This window comes from Equus quagga, chromosome 10 (genome assembly GCF_021613505.1).
Source record: "Equus quagga isolate Etosha38 chromosome 10, UCLA_HA_Equagga_1.0, whole genome shotgun sequence".
NCBI lineage: Eukaryota > Metazoa > Chordata > Mammalia > Perissodactyla > Equidae > Equus > Equus quagga.
In genome coordinates, this window is record NC_060276.1 from 112,058,545 (window position 1) to 112,085,631 (window position 27,087).

The window sequence follows — 27,087 nt, forward strand, 5'->3', positions numbered from 1 at the left end:
AGAGGCCTCACACAGGATTATTTCTGCCTTTGTGGCAGATTCTGACAATCCTACAGAGACCCAGAATTCTTGGGGTCAAACCTATTAACAGCATGGAAAACCCCGCTGAGAGAAATTTCCAACAAGCATGAAACTATGTCTGAATTTTGTCTCAGCTGAAGACTCAGCTCCCTCCTTCCTTATTTGTTTTTCTAATTTCCTTCCTAGATAGGTTTTGTATTGGAACTCAACAGGTGCCAATAGTAAGGAGGAAAGTTAACAGCTCCATAGTTTGCTAAATCATGTCATCAGCTAAGCAAATAGGAAGAGATTGTAAAGATCTAATCAGTCCCTTCATGGGCCACAGAGTCCATAATTTATGATGTCTAGTTTACCACACATCTGCAGGCCTAAGATTCAGACTTGCATTTTACTTATTTTTTTCATTGAAGTATATGTGAAACACTGTAAAAACACACAAATATTAAGTTACAACATGATGAATTTTTATGTCTCTATCCACCTGTTTAATAATCACTGAGATCCAGATTTAGAATATTCCCATCAGCCCAGAACAGTCCCTTGTGCTCTCTTCCCAGTTAAAAATCTTCAAAAGTAACCACTACTACTACTTTAATTATGTTTTTTTTAAAGCTATTTTTAGATTTGGAAATAGGAGTTTTGGGGAAAATGAGCTTGATATTATTTTGTACAGAGATGCAGAAATTGCATCAAATAAGATTGACACAACATTAAACTAAAACGTGAACAATTATCTCCTTTAGTCTGGCTCATCGTCTATTTTTGGTGAATCTCACAGAATTAAATATTTTAATTGAAACTCAGAATTTTCGCTGGCAGACACTGCCTAGAGCATGTCAGATTTGCTCCCCTTTCCCCTCAATCTAAAATATTAAGGCCATTGCACCTGAAGGCAGTGGGCTGAGCCCGCCCATCTTCCCTTTGATTTTTGTTAAAGAACTCATTTCCTGAAGCATTATCACACATTCCCCCACTGTCATTGTGGCTAACATGCTTGCATTCAGGGTGCCCTTGCCCCTGTTTGTATAAGGAAAGGAATAAACTTCCCTCACAGAGACTCTGCTTCTTTACTGAGAGTAAGAAGGCTGAGCAAACATTTTGATTTTAAAGGCAAAAGAATAAAACAAAGCACAGGAAGTCAGTCTCCCAAAATCTCACTTTCCTCTGCTCTTCAGTTCACCTTACTCATAAAACCAGCTCTTGGATTTATATTTTACTTAAAGTTTAAATGTCTGATAGATGCAGACATTGTAAAGTGTTTCAGTTACCTTTACAGTTTTTAAAATCAAGTATTATATTTTTATGTACTTATTTTCCCCTATTACAATGCAAGATCCACAAAGGCTGAGACTGTTTTTTTTTTTTTTTGGCTGAGGAAGATTCACCCTGAGCTAACATCTGTACCAATCTTCCTCCACTTTATATGTGAGTTGCCGTCACAGCATGGCTGATGAGTGGTGTAGGTCAGCACCAGGGATCTGAACTCACAAACCTGGGCCACCAAAGTGGAGCATGCCAAACTTAACCACTATGCCACCGGGCCGGCCCTGGGGACTCTCTTTTTTACCATCTAAAACAGTACCTGATGCAAAGTAGGTATTCAATAAATATTTTTTGAACAGATGACTGAATCAGCATCCTAAAGGTCTGTGGCAGAATTTTAGGCTTTTATTCTGTAGAAATGAGAAAGGACAAAGGATTTAGAAGAGAGGAGCCTGGTCGCCAGAGCCCACAGTGTGTGGCCAAATTACAAGACTTGCGAAAGAAGCCAGCAAAGCTTGCCTGGCTCCTTCTGTAAGTTACTAGCAGATTCCCACTAGAAATAAGGCAAATCGAGCTAAAGGAAAGCCAAGAAGCTGGGTCCACCTGTCCTAGAGCCTTGATCAGGTAGCTGGATCCACAGCCAGGACTGTTCTCATGTTGCTAGAAGGATGCAAATTAATCATTTAACTTTACAATGGTATGACAGACAGAAGGCTTCTTGATGCACAAAGCAACTATTGGTTCATAAGGACCTCAGTATTAGAAATGAGAGCCCATTCCCAGTGAAAGATTCTTGAGGGAAAACAAAGCCATTTGAAGAGAAAATGAATTTTCAGGTAGAAAATTTTAATGAGTGATTTGTTTGCCTAAAGCAAAGATTGCTAACATACTATTTTGGGAGAGTTAATTCTAGTGGTTGCAGTAGTCTGTCTTATTTGTAAAAGAAGGACAGGCGGATGCTTCTGTGTTTTTCAGGAGAAGCAAGTGTCTCGGGTATATTGCTGTTGTTCCTCTGTTAGGGACCACGTTTATCACTCTGTAGCACACTACAAACCCTCAGCAGTATGTAGATATATCAGAGGGGATAGAAGCTATGGTGTTCTTTTAGGATTAAAATTCTCAATAAGGAAAAATAAAAATTAACATGTTGATAGTATTATTAATCATAATTCTCTGAGCACCTGCTGTAGGTCAAGCACTCTCATTATTTTATGATCATGTAGTATTGTCACACGAGGCAGGTAGCATTCTCTCTGCTTTTGAGATAAGCAAATTTAAGCTCAGAGAGGTTAAGCCATTTCCCAAAGTCACAAAACCAGTAAGTGACCAAAGTTAGATTTGAACTCAACTCTAATTGACATCAAAAAGTCCATTTATTATTTTCTACTCTACCACATTTTCTCCCTAGAAAAAGAATCTGTTACTAATTTATCATCCTCCTTTGTCTGAGAAGCTAGCAGAGTGGGTTGTAGACACCGTAGTTACCTTGCACCTGCTCAGGGATCCCTCTTTCATTTTTCTTCAGGCATACAGTCTTCTCATGACCTGTCCTTTTCAAAACTCCTCCAGCTTCCCCTGGCAGCCTTGCAGAGTAGAAGCATCATTGACTGGGAATCCAGAGACCTGGGCGGTAGACCTGGCATACCTGTAAAGAGCTTTTTGACCTTGACTAAATCTCTGGCCCTCATTCCCCACCTACAATCCCATCCTGCTCAAAATTTCTATGATTCTAAACTGTACGTGAAGGTGACTAGCTTAAAAGATTTCCTCTTGTAGATGAATTTGCATTCTTGAATATGATGAAAGCCTTAAGTGCAAGTAATCATGCATCTTAAAATAGGAACTTTCTGCCAATCTGGGTATATAGGTAAGATATTTATTGCCCCCATAGTGCTTTGTCATCCAACATCCTACAACACAACCCATGCTTTCCCCAAGAACATAGGGACAGCCTTATTGTGTACTGCAGGTTTGTTGAGTCTTTCCTCTCAGTTGTACTTGGAAATTTCTGAACCATGTGACATTCTAATGTCAGGGAGATTTAACAGGATGCATCAAGTATCGAACAAGGGTGTCATCTTAACCCACCTAGACCTTAAGTGAAATTAGCCTGGGGGCAAGTAAGAAGTTAAGTTGAAAGTACATCATTAATATAATCCATGTATGGGGAGAAGGAGGGAAGGGGTAGGAAGTCAGTGGGCTAAAAGACAGGTTGGTTGTCTGATCAAGACACCCTTTAGCACAGTGGGTTTCAAACTCTGGTGGGCATAAGTGTCATCTGAGGGGCTTGGTAGGAATGCAGATTCTCAGGCCCTCTTGATAAGCAGCTCAAGTAATACCGATGCTGGTGTCCTAGAGCACATTTTAAGAAGCACTACTTTAGCTTGTCCCAAGGGATGACTTTAATTACCATCAACATGATGGACTAAAAGAAAATTTTGAAAGGGAACTAGGGAAGAGGATTGAGAAAGGGGCCTGCATTTTTTCAGTAGCACTGAGGCTAGTAGTAGCTGAAGTACAGTATCTCTTTAGGAAAAATTACTGTCTACTTGAAACCAGGGCAGGACAATTAGACCAGGTAGGCTTCTAAGTGATTGGACCAGGGGTAGTGAGACAAGCAGGGGTTAAAAACGAGCCTCAGTCACAATGGAGAGGCTCACTGGTAATGTCTGGGCAGTGAAACCAAGGTTAGTCCACTGGCGACCAAGAATATGGTGAGTGTGGCTAGAAAACTGGGATAGCTGCTAAGAAGGGTGGGAGGACATTTCCCTGGTGCAGCAGAGAGGAAACCAAACCAGCATGCCTGTTAGCACATGCAAGTGTGCAAAGGCGGTAGTGGAACTCTACTCAGGGTAGTGGCAGTGTATCAGGGCACTGTCTCTGACTAGAAAATCAGCTATTGAGAAATTTCAAAGTGGAGGAGGTGGCTGTAACATGCATTGGATAAATCTCAGCTAAAAATTTACGAAAGCTCATGGTACTGGTCAGGGAGGAGGACAGAGCACAGAAGTCCTTAGTGAGGAGGGATTAATGTTAAACAGAACTCCACCTGGATTGTAATCTGGTACATCCACTCAGCAATTTTTGGAAAGCATTTATTGGGTGCCACGCACACCAGACACTTGAAATAGTTTCTCTCTTGAAGGAGAATATAGTTTAACAACATTAATATATTATTAATATATATTACATGTTAGTATATCTTTATATATATATTCTTTTAATGGAATATATCCCAATAGTTGTGCATTTATTCTTCAACTTTTTGGTTTCCAAATCATCTAAAGAACCCTTCCAGAATATGTAAATCAGACTTACCTGAACTGAATAGAATAAAAAACTTTTAATTATTCCCTTGGGGCCTAGATAAGTGCTCACACTGATTGGGTGGAGCGGATAACCTGCCCTTACAGACCTAGATCCTGAGAGGGCCCGTTGGGTCTATCTGGGCAGTATGACTTGCGATAATAATTTGATGTTCCTGAATCAAAACCCAGGGTACCCACAACAGGATTTTGATCCATGGAGAACAAAAATAATTTGTCTGAGTTTGGCTAGGCAGGCAAGGAATGAAATTTTTATACTCATCTTCTGAAAGCTCTGTAATTAAATGACTGCTTTGAACTCACTCGTCATATGAAGCATAGAGAGCCCTGCTTACTCCAGACCTTATCTGTTCACTTGGTCCATGGGCAGGCACGGATGTGGCTGCACCTAGGAAGGCTTGCCACATAGGTAAAAGTTGAAAGTTCCTGATGTGTAAATTATTAGGAGTTCCAGAAAGATCCCAATGCATATTCTTGCTCAAACACCTTCCCAATCTTAGCATGTAATCAATGAAAAGACATTCAGCTAAAGGCTCCCATGATTATTAAGATGTAAATCTAGAGAGAGAATAGTATTTCAAGTACTGCTAGTCATTTCCTCCTTTGTGTATATGAGTCGATAGATTCCCAAATTCCCTATCGATATCCCCAAGAGCAGACTTTGATACTGAGAATATCAAACAGAAGGATGAAACTGGAAGGAAAACAGGACTCAGAAAATTTTGACTAGGGCACCAGAGATAAAATTTTTTCAATGTTGTCTAGAGCTGAACCTAAACCCCAGGTTGCTCCTAAGCTCTATGGTTAGATTCTATCCTCCTAGTTAATTCAAAATAAGTGTAAGACTTGTTTTTCCCTGTTGACCTTAGGATTTGGAGATGAATGACAATGATGCTGGTTCATCAGCTGTTTCACTCCTCTCCCCTGACTAAAATGCCAGTGGCTGACTAGGAAGGCTCATGTTTACCAAACATTGTAAAGGCATCACAGAAAATACCCATGTGCATTGAGCAATACTAGCTGGGAAGGACAAAAATATAATATCTGCTCCCATCTGTGCCTGGTCCCTTCAGAAAATGTGCACACATATGGTTGGCCCATGTTAATTAAGTCCAAATATGGATTGGATTCAACTTGGAGAGCAACTGATAAATCTGCAGCTAAAACTTTTCCAAATGCTTTGATATTTCCTGAACGAAAATGTTTTGAAGGTGTTGAATAGGAGAGGGCTAAATGGAACACCACTAGAAAGAAGAGCTCAATTACCAAAGAAGCAAATAACCAATAATGCCCACATTTTAATTACATTTTAAATTTCAAAGTCATTTCACATCTAGTATTTATTTATATACCCAAACGTTCATGAAGATAAAATGTTATTATCCCACATATAAAATAATAAGAACTGACTTGTCCATGGTCATTATGTATCTAAATTCACAGCTATTTAGTGGTGGCATTGAGCTGAAGAAAGAGAGAAAAGCACTGTATAGCAATTTTCTTAACGTTTTGTTTGGGATTATTTTACTTTTGGTAAAGGAGAAAGAGAACAGTACTTGTGAACTGCAAGTATGATTTTGAGAAAACCAATGTAACTTTGTGTCTGCTGACAGCTGAGAGCAAAATTGTGTTACTTTGCTGGTATTTTGCTGCATTAAGACTTCTATTGTGGTAACTGGTAGAGAGTTGCTGGCCACTGTTTCTGATAGCAAAGGCTGGAGAGAGAACAGAGTCCTGGTCAGATGGTAGGATGGTCCATCATTGATTAGATAACACTTTGAAACCAAGCACAGTTCCTCAGTTTTAACAAGCAGCTAAAGAGGAGGCCCAAGCCATTATCTGAAAGAAGATGCAACTGTCACTTCTGTTATGAGCTACATGCCTTGCAAAGGGAAAAAACCCAAGACAAGGAGAGTATCCATCTGCTTGAGACTAAGCAAGGAAGGTGAGTGGAGCCTGAGTGTAACAGGTACCAAATAAGGAAATGTCCATGTGTATGAGTTAGGGAGAATGGGGAGACCTGTATCCCCACTTTCCTCTCCTTTATCCTATAGCCACCCCACAGTGATTATGACATTCACTGAACATTTAGTATGAATCTGGAACTGAGAAAAACTGCAGATCAAAGAAAGGTTAAATGACTTCTGGTAAGATTGGATTTGAATCCAAATCTTTCTGAATCTCAGAACTGACATCTGCCCCACCCCCATAGCATTCTGTCTTTAATCTCCTAGCTCACTTATTGCTTTCTATTTTTCATGTAACTGCTAAAATTTAGCAAAATATCCCTACTAAAATGAAACATCAAATAAAACATTTGTTTTATTGTCCTTTGAAAGGAATGATCAATCAGTTACGGGATAGCCTGGCTCTGAGTATGTGCCATGTGTGATCCTTCACATAATTATATATGTCCTTAATTGCCTTTCAATGACTGTCCATTGAAAAATGTTGTATCCTCTTCAGTACAGATGCTGGTTTGTAATTTTAAATGCCATGAGCAAGGATAGACTTGTTGGGAAGACTGCTGAGCTTTGAGGGCGGACTTTTTTTTCCATTTTAAAATGGAGCATCTATCCTTTGGATTATGCACTATGAGAATACTCTAAAGTAATTCACGTGTCTCATAAGAGCCATGGTGATATTATGTGTGTTTATTTTTGGATTAATGCCATCCAGGGAGCCTTTCAAAAGCAGCACTATGGACCAGGCAGAAGCTCACGTCAACATAAGTTGAGCAGGCTCACCAGGACCTCTGAATTTCCTTTGGCTTCCTGCCACAAGAAAAGTCAGATAATGAGTAACAGCAGATTAGCCCTTCAACTCTGCTGGCTCAAATCTACCATGTGATTTCCTTTAGCTTACATATCCCATTAATAATTGTCCTAGCCAACCATCTTTGTATAATTGTCTAAAAGTATATAAACTCATAATTCATGAAACATTCTAAAATAATATCTCATGGATGCTCCTGCTGATTGAATAAGAGGGTACAAATGATCTAATTTGTGATTGGGAAATTTCTCAATAGGGAGTTCAGTATTGAGTATTTGTCATTGTGTAAACTATATGTTGGATGTAAGACACCTCTTAAACCACAGCTAATCCAATATTCCCTACCCCACTCCAAAATCAGGTTCCTCTCCTCGTGAATTGGATATTCAGTTTGGAAGAGAAAAGTTCAAAGATCCAAAAGTAGTTGAGATAAGCAACTTAAAATTCAGAATCTCTTCTTGCTGACTCCCAAGCCCTAAGGGACGTGAAGACCCACTCTTATTTCCTCAGCTAGAAAGAATTTTGTGGTTTTGGAAGGAGGACATCATTTTGAGTTATAGACTTATAATATGATAGAACTAGAAGAAGCTTCAGGCTTCATCTAATCTCCTGGTTCAATCTCATTTTATAGATAAGGAAACTGAAATTTAGGATGATGAACTGATGGGATTAGAGAGGCTGTTCTATGAACCTGGAGGATACAGTAAATGATGGAAGGAAATGTGGAGATCCTGATGTCCTGAACTACCTTCTTGGTATTCTGTTCTTTGCAACATCGCCTTCAGAACAAACTCTGATGAATGTTAATGTAGCGGAAAGTTACCTTCAAAAGGAGGAAAAACCTACTGGTTACCATTGCTAGTCCAATGAGGTAAACAGTCAAGGACAAGTGGTTATGCCAGCTGCCATGTATTTCATTACACAATTCCCTCTTTTCCTTCAAACAAGGGTAAAAATCCTTACTCTTTTGTGTTTGAACCAATATTATGCCCTCGAGTGTATGTGTATTTCTGAACCCAATAAGGAGCTCAACAGAGCTTTCCAGCACTTTAAGAGTCTGTCATGTACAGAATACACTTTCTAGACTTTAATACTTCTACCCTTAGTCACACCTTTTTTGAGGACCACTCTCCAAAAATACCCACTCTGAGCTCCTTAGCTCAGCTCCTGCTGAATCTACCAGCGTATGTGCACGCCAGTACCTCCCACCCTCCTGACCTTGCTTGCCTCTAGGAAGCATGGAATCATTGTGGTTTCCATGGCATTTCCCAGCACTTCTCTGAAGACTCACTACTTAATTCTGATGTGGGCGCTTATGTTACAGTCATTAATTACTGCATTAAGTCAAGTCACAGAACTAATGAGGATTTGGACACAGGGTTGGAAAATGAGAATGTAATTTTGCCTGGATTATAGGATATAAAGATAAACATGGTCCAAATATGCAGAGAGAGAAGAAATCGCAGCTTTTTATAGCTGCCCTTCTAACAGAAAATATGGCTTACGTGTCTCATCAAAATTGAGATTAAGATAATCAAAGTATCACCATTGGTAACATTTAGGCAGGTCTTAGTTCACTGTACATTTTATTTTTGGTTCTGACATCTAAATAGAGAACGTTCTTTTTTCCTATGCTGTAAAAATCATTCTATAACTAAAGTTAGAATCTTTTGAAATTCTTGCATCAGTCCATAGGATGAGTCAAAGATGGAAGGCTATGTGAGAAAAGTTGGCCTTTTATGTGTGTGAGTAGAGTCAGTCATTAGACAAAATTGGTTAGGGAGCACTGTTGAATGTCTATCTAGAAATCTACACTCCACCTACTCTCAGTGGTGCCTATAATCTATCATCAGAGGGAGAAGGCATGTCAATCCCCAGGAGTTCTCTGTTACAACGCAAGTACTACTGGGAAGGCGAAACACTGAATCAACACCTGGAATTATGAATTGAATCAAGAGGGATTAAGAAGCAAATCACCTCTAATGCCATAAAGGAATGAGTTTCAGTTCAGATAACGTTTGATGATGAGGAGAGTAGATACCTTGGTGATATGGGGTGCTGTTGTGGAGGAACAATCCATAATTAATTATGGTTTGGAGGACTCTTTGCAATTGGAGTGTAGCATAAGATCCCCAGTTATCTAGTCAGTCAAATAAGACACTGAAGGCAAACAACATTTCCTTAGCAACGTTGCCTCAGGAGGCAAGCATTGCATTCTGGAGACAAGCAATAAACCTTGAAGCAAAATTGTTAACGGTTGGAGGGTGATAGCTTCCTTAAGAAAAATAAGAACTTTTCCTCTAAACAAACAAACAAAAAATAGCTTAAATACCCTAATACATGAGATATGCATACACTTTTAGGGAGATTCAAGGACCCCCTGGAGTTTTGACGTAGTCCTCACGTAAAGAACCCCTGCTCTATAGGGTCACACTCAAGGAGTGGGTCAGTCCCATCCTTAATGTCTAGAGTTTGTAGTGATCTATCTTGGTCAGTTTACTCTTTGTCTTAGAGGCTGGAACAGAAAGCACAATCATTAAATGACAAGAAAATACCACGAGCTCTAGAGTATATGGCAATGGTACTTTTGACTGTCTATTCATATAATGTATATTGTATTCTACTAATGTTCTTAACCAAATCATTGCTTTTTCAAAGCTGAGAAAGTAGAGGTTTAGAGAGAGAACAAATTTCTCTAGGTCACACAGCTAGTTCTAAGGGTAAAGACTTGAGCCAAAGGGTGTTTGACTCTAAAACTCACATCTACTATAGCAGCAGAAGTAGGATAACATTCAGCATCATAAGATTCAGAATAGGGGCCCAGAACTGTACAGCAACCTGTACAAACTGTGAGATGAAGAACATCTTGGTACTGAAGTGGAACACACTGTAACATTAAATCAGCAACATAGTGTTGATGACCAATCATATGTCCACTAACTCCGGTGGGACAGAAACATATAAAAGCAAAAACAGCGAGATAATCCCTCCAGCCTTCCAAAAATGTTAGCCATTTGTTTATCACATTAACAACTGTAGGAAAAAGTGACTGATTTAAGTTGTAGCAAATGTGGTTTAAATTGTATAAGGAAGAATTTCTGCACAATGTTAGAGTAACTTATTATAGGATCCAATGAAAGAATATAAAATCTCCTTCTCTGAAGGTCTTTAAAAATAGAATGACTTCTCAACAGGGTTGCCTGAAAGTAGGAATTTGACTTAATGACGTTAATGGGTCTCTTTGGCCCTTTGATCCCTGAGATAGTAAAATGTTTCAGGAAGTAGGTATGCTATATAAGCTACATATGCTACATAAAACTATCAAATATATCTTCCTATTTGAAAGTCAATTGTTACACCTTGAGTTTAATCACTTCTTTCAGACATTTGCAAAATTTGAACATACTTTATATTCTCATCTTAAATCTTACCTTCTTCCTCTAATAGTCCTTTGAAAAATGAGTCCCAAAAATGTTGGTTCCAAAATGACATGTCTTTGGAATTGTATGTGTCTTTGGACTTGAGTTGCAGTAAATGAAGGATTAATGTTGAGTAGGAGATGATGGCAATGAAATAGAAGTCTAGAGCTTTGACTCTTGTCCTATTTATGGGTTCCATTATTTTGGCTCACCTAACTTCTGAAAGAAGTCATTTTCTTATCAGTGAAACAAGGGTGTTGGATTAGATATTTTGCAAAGTAATACCTTCAGGTTAAAAAAAATCCTCTGCTTCTATAAAAGTCATAATTCTGGCAGAAAATTCTCAGAAGCAATGGGAAGTAAAGGAAGAAAACAAATATTAGCAAAGACATTGTGGACACAAAAGACAAGATGCTCCTTTCCAAAAATTCTCACAGTCTCCTTTTTTCTTTCATATTGCACACCATATGTCATGATTCCCTGACTTCTACTGCAATTCATCATATTCAATTTAATAAATATTGTTTAAGCAATAATATGTACGATACTAAGGCTCACTTAATTATTCCACTATGGATTCAGGCCTTTTTAAGTAACATGAATTTAGAATTTGACTGTCTCTGAAGAGGGTGTACAAAGCAAGATGTGTGTCCTTGTTTATACTTTGGTCAGTGATGATCAATACTTAATGGGATCGGTCAACAAAAAACTTAAAAAGAGAACAGAGTAAGATCCAACATATTAGGGAATTGAATATTAAAGAAGAAATCAGAAGAGAAGTGGACAGAAATAGACTTGACACTTTTTCATCAACAAAGACTATGTCTTGCATCACTGGATAGAAACTTTCTAACATTGAGCTAAGACCTTTGGTTCCTGTTTAAAAGGTTTGTTTGAATTTTACTGAAGTACCCCTAAATGTTTGAATCTGTAGGATATTTATGGAGTTCTGGCCTATTGTCCTCTCTTTTTTTGAACTCTTGCCTTTTGGGAAACAGATATATAAAATCTTGGGAGAAGTGTGATCTTGCTTGTTATCAATTCACAGGACTGCAGAGTTCTCTTTATGTTTTGTTCAGCCATTAAAGCCTTGGGCTTTGGTTTCTATGCAGAGTTAATTCTACCTCTGTTCTTACAAAGCTAAGAAAGCATGGAATTATTCCTGAATGAAATGCTGTCATACATTTGCTTTAGGTTTCAGGAAAATGAAAATATAAAACATTTCCATAGAATGTTATTTTTTTAATGTGGACCAATGTTTAAGTAATTAAACGGGCCCTCTAGGACCTGTTCAACTGACCCCATCTTATCAACAGAGTGATTAAGAGTGATTTTTCAGGAACTGGGACCCCTTGTCCAGTTCAGGCTGGTTGAGGCCACTAACCCATCAACTGGGCCTGTGCAAATGCTTGATAAGTGACCTTTTTGATATCAGGGAGCTAAAAACTCCACCCTCAGATTATGTTAATGCTGCCTTTTTTGTGAACATGTGTCCTATGAAGGGGCATGAAGCTTGACTAAGCTTGCGAAGACCATCAGTTACCTCAGTTCTCACCTCCAGTCATCTAGCTCCACACTTCACACCACCCTGCCCTTCAGCCCATAAATTGTGCTCCAAGCCCTGGATCGGGGAGACAGATCTGGTAGTCTATGCCCCTGTCTCCTTGCAGATGGATCTAGCAATAAAACCGTTTTCTTTTCCCAAAAGCTGATGGCATAATAACTGGCTTGTTTTATGCACATCGGGCAAGAGAACATCAATTTTGTGTGGTAACAGAGGCAATTCATGAATTTATCTTTGGTACTTCTATTGTATTCCTTCCTTGTGTCGTTCTTAACTCTCTTTGTCCTATCTGATTTCTCCTCTCAGGCGTCCAACATGCTTGTTCTCACAATTCTTCACAGATATCAAACCTACTATCAGAAAGAAAATTTCATATCAGCTTTTTAAAACTTAGTATGAATTTAGGCCAATGGATTCCCTCTCCAAGGGGTATTTTCATTGTAAACCTAAGAATAGAGGGAAAGTCCTTCCTAATGGAACGTCAGCAGGGACTTTCCAGAAACTTTAAGACAACTGTAGCCCCCTTGGCCTTAAACCTGAGTCAGACCTGCAGCTTGGCATATATTAGCACTAATTACTCTTTGTCCTCTAGTTAAATCGAGTCCAGTGACTCAAGTAAACAAGAGTGTGGGTGCCAACCCCAAATTCAAACAATATTTGAGTCACACAATTCCCTGGCAAAGTTAGAGCCACTTTTCTTTTCCTTGTTCCCTATTTATTCCTATTACTTAATTTATCTTATGTCTGCATGCCTTGTTAGGCTAGAGCCCTCCCAGGGCAGGGAGCACATTTTACTCTGGATCTTTAGGCCCGCCACAGTGTCTGGCTCATTGAAAATCCTCCCAGGCAAATAATTAGATTCCTGCAGCAAATCTGCCAAGGGCTGTGTTTTCCTAAAATGGCATGCCCCATTCTCCTATACCAAGGATCTTTCCTCTGATTTCATATAATATCCACAATAAAGGAAAAGTCTAAACTAGCCTGCTACAGGACAAACTCCACCCAATCCAAAACAATTGTTAGGGTATTTCAGAGCCTGTAATATGCTACACTGGGAACCAGAAATAGAAGAATTGCATCTGAACCCAGGTCTAGGGAACATTATATTCTTCATGGTTCTAGAATGGAAAGATTTTCATAGAACAGAAGAAAAAACACCTGCTTTTCAGAAGTGCACGATGCCAGGTATTTACTAGAGCAAATGCCATGCAAGGCCCGGAGGGTTAGCTGGAGCAGCTGATACCTTGTGCTGCTTTTTATAACTCTCTTTCCCAGCACCATGCTCTACATATGTCCCATTTCATCAGGTCACATCAACTTAGGTTGTTCCCTGTACTGCATCTTATACCAAACGTATCACCGTGCAGAATATTCTGTTTCCTTAAAAATGTTTATAAAAATAAAAACCAAGTTCCTTAAAAATAAAGTGGGGGAAGTTTCTTGGTTCTTTGTGCAAGCACTGACTTTGCCACTTTTACAAATGAGCAGCCTCTTTCGTTCCATAAGACATTGGGGCTGTCGGCCATCAGCAAGCTGTGAAATTACTAGGTTAAGAATAGAATATACAGTACAGTCCTAGATTGTATCCAGAGTTGAGAAATGAGCTTTTGATAGTGATGAGTCTGAAAACTTGTGGAAAATATTTGCAAAGACATTAGCTGTCCACTTTTTTATGGTAATAAGATTGGAGATAAAGGGGGAATTCTATAAAATACCTTTATTTATTCCTTTTTTTTTTTTTTTTTTTTGAGGAAGATCAGCCCCGAGCTAGCCGCCGCCAATCCTCCTCCTTTTGCTGAGGAAGACCGGCCCCGAGCCAGCATACATGCCCATCCTTCTCCACCCCATATGTGGGATGCCCACCACAGCATGGCGCGCCAAGCGGCGCCACGTCTACACCCGGGATCCAAACAGGCAAACCCCGGGCCGCCAAAGCAGAATGTGCGCGCTTAACTACTGCGCCACCAGGCTGGCCTCTAAAAGATCTTTAAAATGTCAATATTTATTCATTATACTAAATATCTCATATATACAATACACTGTCTTAGCCCTTTGGGAGGAGTTAAAAAAGATGCAAAATCCAAATATCTTGGCTTAAAGAGCTCACTATTTAGAAAAATGTTAACTTTAAAATACAGCCATGATTTTATTTATTGAGCACATACTCTGTGTCAGATACTGTGGAAAGTATTTTTATATACTCTATATCAGGGATTGGCAAACTAGGGCCAAAGGGCCAAATCTAGTTCACCAGGGGTTTTTGTAAACAAAGTTTTATTGAAACACAGCTACACCCAATTGTTTGAATGTTGTCTATGGCTGATTTTGCACTACAGTGGCAGAGTTGAGTAGTTGCAACAGAATTGAGACTGACTGTCTGGTCCTTCACAGAAAACATTTGCTGATCTCTGCTCTATATCATTTATTCTCACAAGAATATTCACAGATACATATAGTGTTTCCTATTTTACAATTAAGGTAACTGAAGTTTATAGGTTATATAATTTAGTAAGTGGCAAAGCTTGGATTTGATTCTAGATTTGTCTGACTTCAAAAATCCATGTTCTGTGGCTGGCTTGGTGGTGTAGTGGTTAAGTTATGTGTTCCTCTTCAGCAGCCCGGGATTCTCGGGTTTGGATCCCAGGCACGGACCTAGCACCACTTGTCAAGCCATGCTGTGGCAATGTCCCACATAAAACAGAGGAAGATTGGCACAGGTGTTAGCTCAGCAACAATATTCCTCAAGCAAAGAGAGGAAGATTGGCAACAGATCTTAGGTCAGGGCCAATCTTCCTGACACAAAAAAAATAAACATGAAAAAATCCATGTTCTTATGCTATATTTGTTTACAGAAATAGCCAAAATATGAGGTAGGAAGAAGTAAGAGCCTTACGGATTCACAGAGAAACTGTTATTAGAGTTCACTAAAGAGAGAGATTATTTTGAGCTTGGGGTGACAAAGATTCTGGAGAAGATATTTGAATATAAAAGCAAAAATGGGGCCAGCCCAACAGCATAGTGGTTAAGTTCACACACTCCGCTTCAGTGGCTAGGGTTTTTTGGGTTCAGATCCCAAGTGCAGACCTACACACCACTCGTCAAGCCATGCTGTGGCTGCATCCCACATATAAAGTGGAGGAAGATTGGCACAGTTGTTAGCTCAGCAACAACCTTCCTAAAGCAAAAAGAGGAAGATTGGCCACAGATGTTAGCTTAGGGCCAGTCTTCCTCACTAAATAAATGAATGAATGAATGAATGCAAGCAAAAATGGATCTCAGGAATTGTCTACTCCAAGCTCAAGCCCAAGAAAAGTTAAGAGATCAAGGTCACATGTTTAATTAGAAGCAGAGCCGAGATTAGACCCAGTTTTCCACTCACCTAGCCCAAAGTGTGCTGTCAATGACCATGGCTGAGCCATTGAATTTGTTTTGTGTGTGTGGTTAAATGTTATGGAATGGTAGAATTATTTGAAATTAAAATTTGTACGTTATGCTCAATGGTAATTGAACTAAAGGACCTGTCCTTCCTTAATTGAAGCAATCAAAAATACATTGGGCAGGTATTTACACGATACCATCACCCACCCACCATCCTACCAGATATATTTTTGTTGTGTAGAATGACGCTTCTGAGACCATGGGGACCTCTGGCAGTCTCACACACTTTAAGATTCAAATGATAGACAAGAGAGCACAAAAGTCAAATATTCATATACATCTTGCCCTACAGAATCAGGCAGCTCTAAGCCAGGAGAAAAATGGAGAAGCGGACAGGTGTAGCCAAAGGAAGCTTACCTGATACTGTAGAGCACTTTGCCATTTTTTGAAATCCGAAGCAATTTGTTATCGGTTGTGACATCATGGAAGTTGGCACCCTTCTCATTGGCAAAGAACAAATCTGGTTTCCAAATGGAGTCCAGCATTGATGGGTCCAAGTCCAGGGAATCATCAGGGTACTCACTATATGCCAGCCGTGAATCATTCCATTGTTGTCTCAGAAAAATGTTCACTCGGTAGTCCTACAGAAATGCCATGCGTAAGAGTTACTTATTGCCCACTCTGGTGTAAGAGGTCCAACTACATTTCCCCTTCACTCTTCTCCCTGATTTGGTGCAGGGTTAGTGTCTCAGTAAACCAGGCTGTGTATATCTAGGTCAAAATAAACCACTATTATGAGTGGGAACAGAGGAGAGAAAGAAGGAAGACTCAACCAAACCAGAACTCTAATGGAACAGGTTGACTTGGTTGAATTTTTTTATGTTTAAAGTATTCATTATGGGAGAAAATAATACTAACTCAAGCTGATTTTGCTATAGAAAAAGGTAACAATGAGTACAGAAGTCAGTCTGTGATGGCAGATTGTCAAATAAAACTGATTCATTTTCTAAATCAGAAATGATACGATTTCTATTCTCATTCAACTCAGATGCTCTGGGCACAAGGAAACCCATGCTGTAATTTTGGTAGTAGAAATCTTATTATAAAACTGTGACATGATGGGGCAATATTTTTAACTTCACCAACATAAACATAAATATTAAAATGTTTCATGTTGACAAGATAATTCCCTCACAGCTAAACTTTTTAAAAAATATTATGTATTTATTTTTTTGTGGGAAAGATTCACACTGAGCTAACATCTGTTGCCAATCTTCCTGTTTTTTCTTCCTCCCCAAAGCCCCAGTATATAGTTGTACTTTCTAGTTGTAAGTACTTCTAGTTCTTCTATGTGAGCCACTGCCACAGCATGGCAACTGACAGACAGGTGATCTGGTTCCACACCTGGGAACTGAACCCAGGCCACCAAAGCGGAGTGTGCCAAACTTTAACCACTAGGCCATCAGGGCTGGCTCTCACAGCTACTTACTTTTGAAATTCTTAAATATTTTATCATTTCTCTGAATGGGTTGTATCTACAGTAGTCAACTTGATGCTTCATCAAAACAGAGATCTTTTTCATGTTTTCCTAATCTGAGCAACTTCTGATAAAGGTATTCCTCCCTGTGGGAGCCTCAGGTACACCTGTAATTCCCATTTAGTCTAGGAATTTCCTTCTGTGCTAATGAGTCTGCTTGAGGCAATGAGCGCTCTCCTGGGGATTTCTACTCAAAGGTCTAGGTTCATGGGAACTGTTACTTTGCTTGATAGAGTGGACCCCGATAGAGACTTCAGCGATATTCCCTAGTTAAGCAGGACTATGGTTCTGAGCTAATAGTTGTCCATTCCTGTCACTTGTGGTGATTTAGGATGATATATACTCATTCCTTCTTACTCTTTCTTTTACTTTTTTCATCCTCATTTGCTCCATCTCTGCATCTTTGGCACCTGGATTTTTGGTCATTGTTTAGTTTACTCTAATGGTGACCAACTTCTCCTGGTTTGCCTGAGAACTTTCCAGTTTTAGCCCTACATTCAGGGAACCCACTCAGCCTCAGGCAAAACTGAGATGGTTCGTTAATCTACCAGGTACAATGGAGACCACCTCAGGATGATAATTTTGGGTTAATTTCCTTAGGGCCAAAGGAAAAAACTAAGTTTTAAAGATCATGGTGTATGGAGAAGAGCTTCAATCCAGTTCCTTCTACCTATTACTAAACTATCCAAATTCCTATGACTTTATTTCAAATATAGCCATCCTGAAGATCAGGCTGATAGAGTATTTTGGAGGTGGCAGTTCTTGGAAAAAGTGCCCAATGTAGGCCTAAAGAATGTTGCTAATCATAGTTACTAACTTCTGAAAATCAGTCATCAAAACCCAGTTCATTTGGAAAGGCTGAAATATTGAAAGCAATAACCTTAAGATTCTCCATTGTATAACATAAGGACTTTCTGATTTGGAAAATTGTATCAGCTGACTTTTATTTGGGATTATAGCAATCCTGCACAGCAAATTCTCAGACCTAAGAGGGAACTGTTGTTGGCCCAGCCAGGCTTCCATCCTATCCTATTTGCTCACTGGTTCCACCCACGAGTGAACCAAGGGAATGGCAGAACCTCAAAGTTCTCCCCATCACATATTTTTGGAACTGCCCAAGAGGACCAGAGGGTTATAACAGGAAAGAGATTACCAGTTCAGTGTGTTATTGGCAACAGGAATTACTGGAAGGTTTGGAGTGTTGTATGAATAAAGAGTGGGAATGTCTGATTTGTGGAAAATCAAAAAAGGGGCTATTGAAAATATGATAATTCAATTTACATATAAGTATGCACTAGAGACATCAACTGAGATTTTGTTAAGGTTTCCTGAAGGAAAAAAATGGAGCTTCTCCAGTGTTTGACATCCACCCCTTTTATTTCCCTTAGAGTGAGAATCAGTTATCCTTAACAAAATTTTTTGTTTGGGGTCTATGAGCTTGTATCAGTAGGAAGTAGGAGAGAAAAGGATTTTATCCCTTAGCCAATTCTGGAGGTGGAAAAACTCTAAGTATGGGAAGTAATGACAGCTGGGAATAACAGAGGTGAATAGGTTAAATATCTGAGGCCATTGGGAGGCCAATGAGGGCCCCCCAGGAAGTGCTGTAGGATGAGAAGGCCAGGAGAAGCCAGATAGAGAGTGCTGGGCAGCAAAATCACCAAGAGAACATCATTGCAATCCTCCCTTGAGCCTGAGGATGACTTAAAGATGCATGTTGAGAGACTCTGGAGAATGTTATATTAGTGACATACCATATGAAAACGCTCACCTTTAAAACAAATCTCAATACAAATTTTCACAGCTAATGTACACCCTTTTAAAAAGACTTTCCCGTGCGTATTCTTCGCTAGTGTTTCCTGGTTTTCTATTTTGAATTTTATACATAAAAATTAATAAAATAGATTCTCCCAATATTAGAACTTTAAAAAGAGCACTATAAAAAAGAGCACTAACTTTAAAAAGAGAATCTATCATATCACAGTAGAACCATTAAATATCTAACAGTTAATTTAAAATAAATTAATCCTCCTAGTTGTAAGCAAGAATAAGTGGAAAACTTAGAGGAGAAAATATATTTTATGCTACAATGATGGGAATTATGTAAAATAAGACTTTTATTAGATCTTTTGGCAGTATTTGTTCTTTATAATGTATAGAAATTAAAATTTTCGATAATTTTGTTTATGATGATATACACTATTCTAAAATAAATAGCAACCCTTGACACCTTTAGGAATAGAAAAGGACACCCAAGGATATAGAGAAGTAGATAGCCAAAGAAAAGATTTTCTGGGGCTGTGCCTCTGTAATTCTTTCAGTTCACTATCATTTTCAACGCAGGGTAAAAGTTTGACATGTGTGATTTATCTATGCGTCATCTCTATTTATTTACAGGTAGATTTATTCTGTCGTGATATTCCAAACCACAGGAGAGTTATATTGTTCTGTAGTCTTTCTTTGTCTTTATTTTTGCTTCTAGGTTTAATGCAATATTAAAGGGGAAGTAAATATTGAGAGACATGCTTAAATGCAATCTGAACTTTTTTTACACTGCCTTCTCTCTCCAGAGACGGATTCCACTTCAAATAAATGACATACTTCCTTGTATTAAAATTTGTTTTCCTATGATTGAGTATCTGGGTATTGGACTAGGTAAAGGAAACATTCAAATTTAAAAAAATGTATCTATATATATGTTTTATTTTTTCAAAAGCTATGTGTAAGTCATATAATCTTTATTATATTCTTAACACAGGTAATACAAGTACCTACATTCCATACTATTATTTCATATCACATTTAGAATTTCTGGTTTCACTTTTTGTGGTACCTTCTAATGCTATGCCCATGCCACAAAGATCATTTCCTTAAATTGAAATATTTTGGTACTATTATATTTAGTCTGGCATTTGTACATAGAAATTGCCATTCTGTCTCATACATACTCTTATTAAACCTTACTATTATGCTCTTATTATTATTATTTTGTGTGTATGTGAGGAAGATTGTCACTGAACTAACATCTGTGCCTATTTTCCTCTATTTTTTGTGGGATGCTGCCACAGTGTGGCTTGACTAGCAGTGCTAGGTCCATGCCCGGGATCCAAACCTGTGAACCCTGGGCCACTAAATCGGAGTGCACACACTTAACCACTTCACCACAGGTCTGGCCCCTATTACTCTCTTATTATTTTTATGTGTATACATTTTTCAATCCAGTTATGTCATAAAGTTATCAAAGACAAGGATATGCTTTGTTGATTCCCCACAGTGCCTCTGTGGCACTTTGGTTTTAACCTCTGGCTACACTGCAGTACAGTTTTCATCATCTTGATTCTGTGCTAGCTTTGATATGGGAAGTTAGCCTTGAATTTGAAATTATAGAGCGGCACTTGCTTTATGATGAATTCAGGCTTTAACATTGCATTGTTAATTTAGAGACCAGGGTCATTTTATATCTCAGTTTAACAAAATTCCAGGCTTTTGGTAAATTCTTGGTTCTTCCTAAGAAGTCAGAAATAAGATACGTACCTACCCACTATTCCTGATAAATTAGCATCTCCTTATGAATTACTCATGTAGCTATAGAATGAAAAGGAGTCCATAGTGTTATTTCAGCAGTTACAGCACAGCATGCGTCCTCATAAGGGGCTATCTACCACTTATTCAGTTCCTTAGGAATGTGATTTCAGATCAGAGATAAAACAACTCTTCACTCTGCAGCAGTAATGAGTAGAGCATATGGAATTTATCTTTTGGGGCAGAATTTGGGGGAGACGGAATCATATTCTAGAAATGCCCTGAGTAGACACATTTTGTACACTTTCAGCTCTTGCTCCCCTGCTCCAATCTGTTAAATGAGGAGGGAGTCAGGATCTGCTGCTGTGGCATGGGTAAGGTTCCAGTACCCACAGGCCCAAATCACACTCTATCTACCCACATCCTTCCAGGCAGTCATTTGGAAGCTTTGAGAAGACTACCTCTTCTCCATTTTCTGATGGTCCAGCCTTGGGGAGAGCTGCATGTAGATGGCATGCAAATACTCTTGACCTTTACTGACATTATTAGTATTCCCAAACTATGCCTTTATCTCAGGAGACAGGGAGTTGCAAATACACTCCCCATCCTGTAAATTCACTTGCCATCAGCAGCTTAATAAAAGGGGGAAAGAAAGAAAAGGAAATGGTAAATTGACACTCCAAAAACAAAATATAATCTGTCTCATCATATATCCCTTACTAGTCTTCTAAGTCTTTTGGAACCACAAAAAATTTGTTCCACTGAGTTATTCTTAACACAGGGTCAACTAGCAATGACCATCAACAGATCTCTATGACTCTTAATGGACAAAAGTGTATATTTTGGAATAATGTATGTCATCATAATGATCCATAAAAATATTCCTTAGAATAACACAAATATGTTGTCCTCTGAGCACACATCTTCAACACTAACATATTGAAGTAGTGAGAGGCAGTAATGGGTCTGTAAGTGAGCCTATACTTTGTGGGCAGGTAGTACTAACAATAATTTAGTGGGATTTCATCAAACATAAGAGACTGGATAGTACCAAAAGAAAGTCATGTTGAGTTCTTAAAATAGATAATCATTGCCTCTTATTTAGAAACAAACACCCAAACTAAATCCTTCAATAATGCCATCAGGGTCGAGGGGTGAGATTTAGACATGAAGGAAAAGAGGAAAATCAACACGTTTAGAAACTCAAAATTCTGAGGCATTCTTTGAAAAATTCATTCCAGAAAACGTAGAGGAAGCGTAATTATTACCCTACCACCACCACCAAATAGCACTAATCAGTGTGCTCAATGACCACATACATTATTGTGCATAAAAGCTAAGGGCATGATGTTCTGACTCCATCTGAAGACAGGTCAGGGAAGAATCTGGTTCTGTTTAACTTTTTTGACCAATTTCTTTTGAGTCAAATTTTGTGAAAGTGTGGGTAAATTCATGGATGGTAGAATCTCAGGGTTTTGGTAAAGGAAGCACCAGGTGTGTTTACACTCTGTGGGTGCAAGTGGATTCCCAGGCAGGGCCTCAGGGATCTGGGAAGATAAGGCCCTTTCAAAGTGGAGCAATTCTCACATTCTTAGAGCATTTGAATAACGTCCATTTAAATGTTGATGCCTTAGATACTAGATACAGCAATGGCAATGTATGGCCTGTGGACCAAATTTGGCCACAGCCTATTTTAGTAAGTAAAGTTTTTTTGGAGTACAGCCATACCCCTTTGCTTACTATTGTTTAGGGCTGCTTTCATGCCAAAAGGGCAGAATCGAGTAGTTGTGACAGAGACTATCTGGCCCTCAAAGTCTTAAGTATTTACTGTCGGGCCTTTTACAGAAAAATGTTTGCCAGTCCCTACCCTACAGGGTATGAGGATTTCTTCCTTGATTAAAGCATGATAGAGTTATAAAAAATATTTTTTTAGTTTCATACCAAAGCTATAATTGAAGAAAATAAAAGATACTTTATAAAAGCCAAATGAAGTTTGTTATTACATCAAAAGCTAAGAAAGAAAATAAAAGAAGTGCAATACGCATCGCATCCCTCTTCTGACCATGTGATTCAGTCTATCTCATACAGCAGAAGAGACAGGCCGTTGATATTACACTTGAGCAATGATATCCAAATTTTCTCATAGGAAACATACAAAGTCCACCTTAATAAGTGGCCAGGAAGCATTTAAGCAGCCCATTTATTAAACACCTTCAGTAGCTGTAAAAGACACAGGAAAACAAGGATATCCAGAGTTTCCATTTTCATCTCCTTAAATGTTTAGCTTTTTCTTGTGTTAATGAACATTGAAAAGGTGCACATTTACATTTTTGATTGAGGGTAAAATGCAATAAGGAGATTTAATCAAAGCAACTTAGGAGTCTAATTAATGCAATCAGCATTAGGTCGTGCAAATATTGTCATTGAATGCCATCGTGTAAAGCTGGTGACAGCGATTTGGGTTGCTGGAAGATTTGCCCCTCTGTTATCAAGATAAACCAAGAGGGGAGAGACAGAATGAATGCCAAGCCCGGAGTTGGATTATTCTTTCTGTGTTCAGTTTTTCTTATGAGTCATTTAATAACCCTGTCAAAACTATCTTATCTGGGTAAAAAAATTTAATGCACTACATCCTGTCAAAGCCCCAGAAGTCTCATTTCTGGACAATGCTGTGTCAGTAATATTAAAATGGGTAGTGGAATTGCATTACCTCTAATTTTGCCAGTGAAAAGGAGTGGTAAAAGGTAAATTATTTCTTTCTATTATCAAAGGCACCAAAAGGTACAGTAATTTGTTAAACACAATCCTAGTAGCCTAAAAAAGAAAATCCATAAAAATGGGAGCACTGTTTTTTACTTCTCAATGGTATTGTGCTCATTATTTCACTTCTTGTTTCTAGGACATCAACCACCATAGTACTTAGTCAAACTCAACTATATTTTGTTTTGGTCTCACCCAATAATATGGCTGTATACTTTACATAGTCATGAAAATTATAACCAGCCAGTTGACTTAGGACGTAAAATAAATTGTATGGGGACCAAGAAAATATTTCATCCAAAATGCAATCTCCACACTATAGCCTAGCACTGTAAGGCTACTGATCTAATGGACTGTGTCGCAGGCAACACCACCACCATGATATTTATAAGGAATCTTGGTGGATTTTATAGTATCTGAAATCTTTTTCATGTACATGAAACATGTTTGAACATACATTACGATGAGCTTTTAATTAGTCCTGTGTTTATGTTATTTTTTTTTTTTCGGAAAAGCCATGCATGTGATGTAATTGCTATGTACTTGGGACTACTTTCTATCGCCAACAAAATTGTGTGTGTGTGTTTCATGTAAGGTCTACCCTTTGGCATATATCTGAAATGTAGCATATCCAAGGCTTGAATGCATTAGAACTTCCATGATATGAAAAAGACTGGCTATAAAAAATTCCCCCCAAACTTTGAAATTTATGTTTCTGAAACATTGGACATGCAAATATTTAAATATCCTTAACTATACACCATGCTTATTACTGATAATTCTACCTAAATCTAACCAAATATCAAGTGTTTCCAAAATTTCTCTGGCATGATGGATAAAAGATTATTGAATCTTAGGTAATGAACACTTGGCTAATGACTTTAAGTCAAAGAGTAAGTGAATTGCTTTCTAGAGGTGAGTGAACTTGGAAATTGGCATTCACTGACTCCCACAAAAATACAACAGTGCTCTTCAATCCCATATCTCATTCCTTCACACGATGGCTTCAATGCTCAGTCCCACTCACCATTGTAGTTTCTGCTATTGACCCAAAGCTGTTGATAAATATGTTGCAGGTAACATTTACAGGAGGCCCTGCAATTTGAACAATAAATAGAAAATTTGACAGGTTGTGTTCATGGCATAATCAAGTCACGTTTTTCTCTTGCCAGTGGCGTTGTAGCACTTACCATGGTGGTTTCTGTGACTGATCCAAAACTGTTGATAAAAATATTGCAAGTAACGTTTACTGGAGGACCTGCAGAATGCAATAAGAATATTGCAATAGACATTGAAGCAAAAATACAGCTCCATCAACATCTGTGCAAATGACTAGAGATGTAAACAAAATTAAAATGATGGTGAGATTGCAAAAAAAAAAAAATGTTTTACCCAGAAGTTCATACTGATAACATTCCCACTAGTATTTTGAATAATGACAGTTAGGCAATGATAACTTACCCTGCAGAGTTTTGGATTTGGAAAATATAAGCTGAAGGCTATTAAACTGAATTCATTCTCAATAGTTGCTATCAAAATAGCCTTTTGGGTGGGTGACTTTCTTTGACCTTAGGCTCATCAACATTGTAGATGTCAACAGTGGGTGTCCCATGGTGATGAAATAGCCTGGATCATCAGTTTGAATGGAGCTGCATTTTGAACTGTAAATGGGTCAGGAACATCCATGTCCTTTTGTATGACACCCTTTAAATCAGTGGGTCTAGTTTGATTTTCTTGATACCTCTGAATTTACCCCTTCCTTCTTTATATCCTCTGACCACCAATGAAAAATGTAAAGAAATACAAAAAAAAAATTAGATCATTTTAAGAAATAAACACAGGAATGTCACTTAATGTCCAGATTGTTGCCTCAGCAGATACAGTGTAAAAACAAGGGTCATTAATTCTAGATGTGCTTTGAACAAAGAGCCTGCTTTTATCTCCAGAGACTCAGGGACTAGCTCTCTTTTCCTCTTGCCCTTCGTCTTCCATCCAAGCACTAACCAGACCCGATTCTGCTTAGCTTCTAAGACAGACGAGATCAGGTGTGTTCAGGGGGTTATGGGCACAGACTCTTTGCCCTTTAACGATAGATAAATCACTGTCTGATGATTTCCAGTTTCATGTTTGCTGGGCAGTATGTTTATTGCCCTCATGTAGTTTCCCCCTAATGCTTTCTGAGATAAGAACATACTGCCATGAACCATCTAGTCACTCACTGCTTTCCCTTGTGGAAATTTGTCTCTCTTCACTTGACAAAGTCTCAGTAACCTGGTGCAAGCTACACTCCAGTTGGCTCTGTACCCAACAAGCCAGTAGGATCTGAATGAGGAGAAGTTTGGCTTGAAGCCTCCCTCAAAGGCTGGTAGTAAAACACAGTTGTGGCAGCACTTGAGCCACATGTTTTTAAACTCTACAAGTCCACGTCAGGTTCTCAAAATGAGGAAAGGAAACTTGAGCTAAGCAGCTAATTTAAGTCCCCAAGCAAGGACTTTTGGTAAAAGGAGTAAGGAGTTTTGGTGAAAGAGATGTCTTAAGCTGTTTTTCTTTTTAACACAACTAACTTTTCTGTTTTTAATGAAAATATAATTGTGTTTATTAAAAAAAAATGTTTGCAGGCATAGTATCACAGGCACCATCATATTACCAAAACATTTTTCCGCCTACATCTTTGAAATATTCCAAATTGTTTAGTTCAACCCCTCCCCTCTTATTTCAGCATCTGTCAAGGTGACTTCTTCTCCATGGTCACTTCCTATTCTGCTTGATTTTGTTTTTTTCTTTTTGCTACTCAAAACAAAACAAAACAAAAATGAGTCTCTTTCTTGGCCATAAAATTCTATTCTTTAACAAATATATTTTTCTGCTAACAAGAAATAAATTGTACAAGGTAGAGGTAAGTCATGAGAAATTGTATATGTTTGGTTTTTTCCTCTCTTCACAATAAAAGATTTCCTTTTAGATAGTCCAATTCAGGATGGAAAACGTTCATGAATTTTTGCATGCAAGGTAGATGCAAAATGAATGATGGGAGGAAAGAAACAGGAAAACAAGAATGTCCTCTTTGCAGGAGGAATTTGAAAATTCAAATGTAGGTTGTCTTGTACTGTACATTATCTGTTTGTCTGGGCACCTCAACTGGCTTGGAAGCATTTAGAAGGCTGGCTCATACCATCACATGTTTATTTTCATCCTTCCCAGGAAACAGCAATGTGAATATGTTGCCGGAACTCAAAATATTTTTTAAGCTACCACACCTATTGACACACTCTATTAAGCACATTTAGAAAGTTATATAGTTTAATCCTCACGAAAGAGGAATTGTTTTACTGCTCCAGTAAATGTTTTCAGATAAGGAAACGGGGGGTTAGAGAATTAAGTAATTTGCTTGAAGTCATGCCACAGTAGTTAGAAAAGCTGACACTCGATGTCTTGTCATTTTGACTCCAAAAATCTAAACTTTCAACCACTGTGCTGCACTGCATTCATTACACAATAGCCTCTCTCCCTCCTGACCTGCCAACC

General features: G+C 38.5%; 1 protein-coding gene across 1 annotated transcript in view; it reads right to left on the minus strand.

Moving 5' to 3' along the window:
• Positions 1–27,087, minus strand: part of GLRA2 (glycine receptor alpha 2) — a 173,265-nt gene that overhangs the window by 99,807 nt on the left and 46,371 nt on the right. Inside the window, exons 3-4 of the mRNA XM_046673998.1 lie at positions 24,753–24,820; positions 16,164–16,387 (exon numbers count right to left, since the gene is read on the minus strand). Of these exons, the coding sequence (XP_046529954.1) occupies positions 16,164–16,387; positions 24,753–24,820 (292 nt within the window). The remainder of the gene's footprint in view (positions 1–16,163; positions 16,388–24,752; positions 24,821–27,087) is intronic.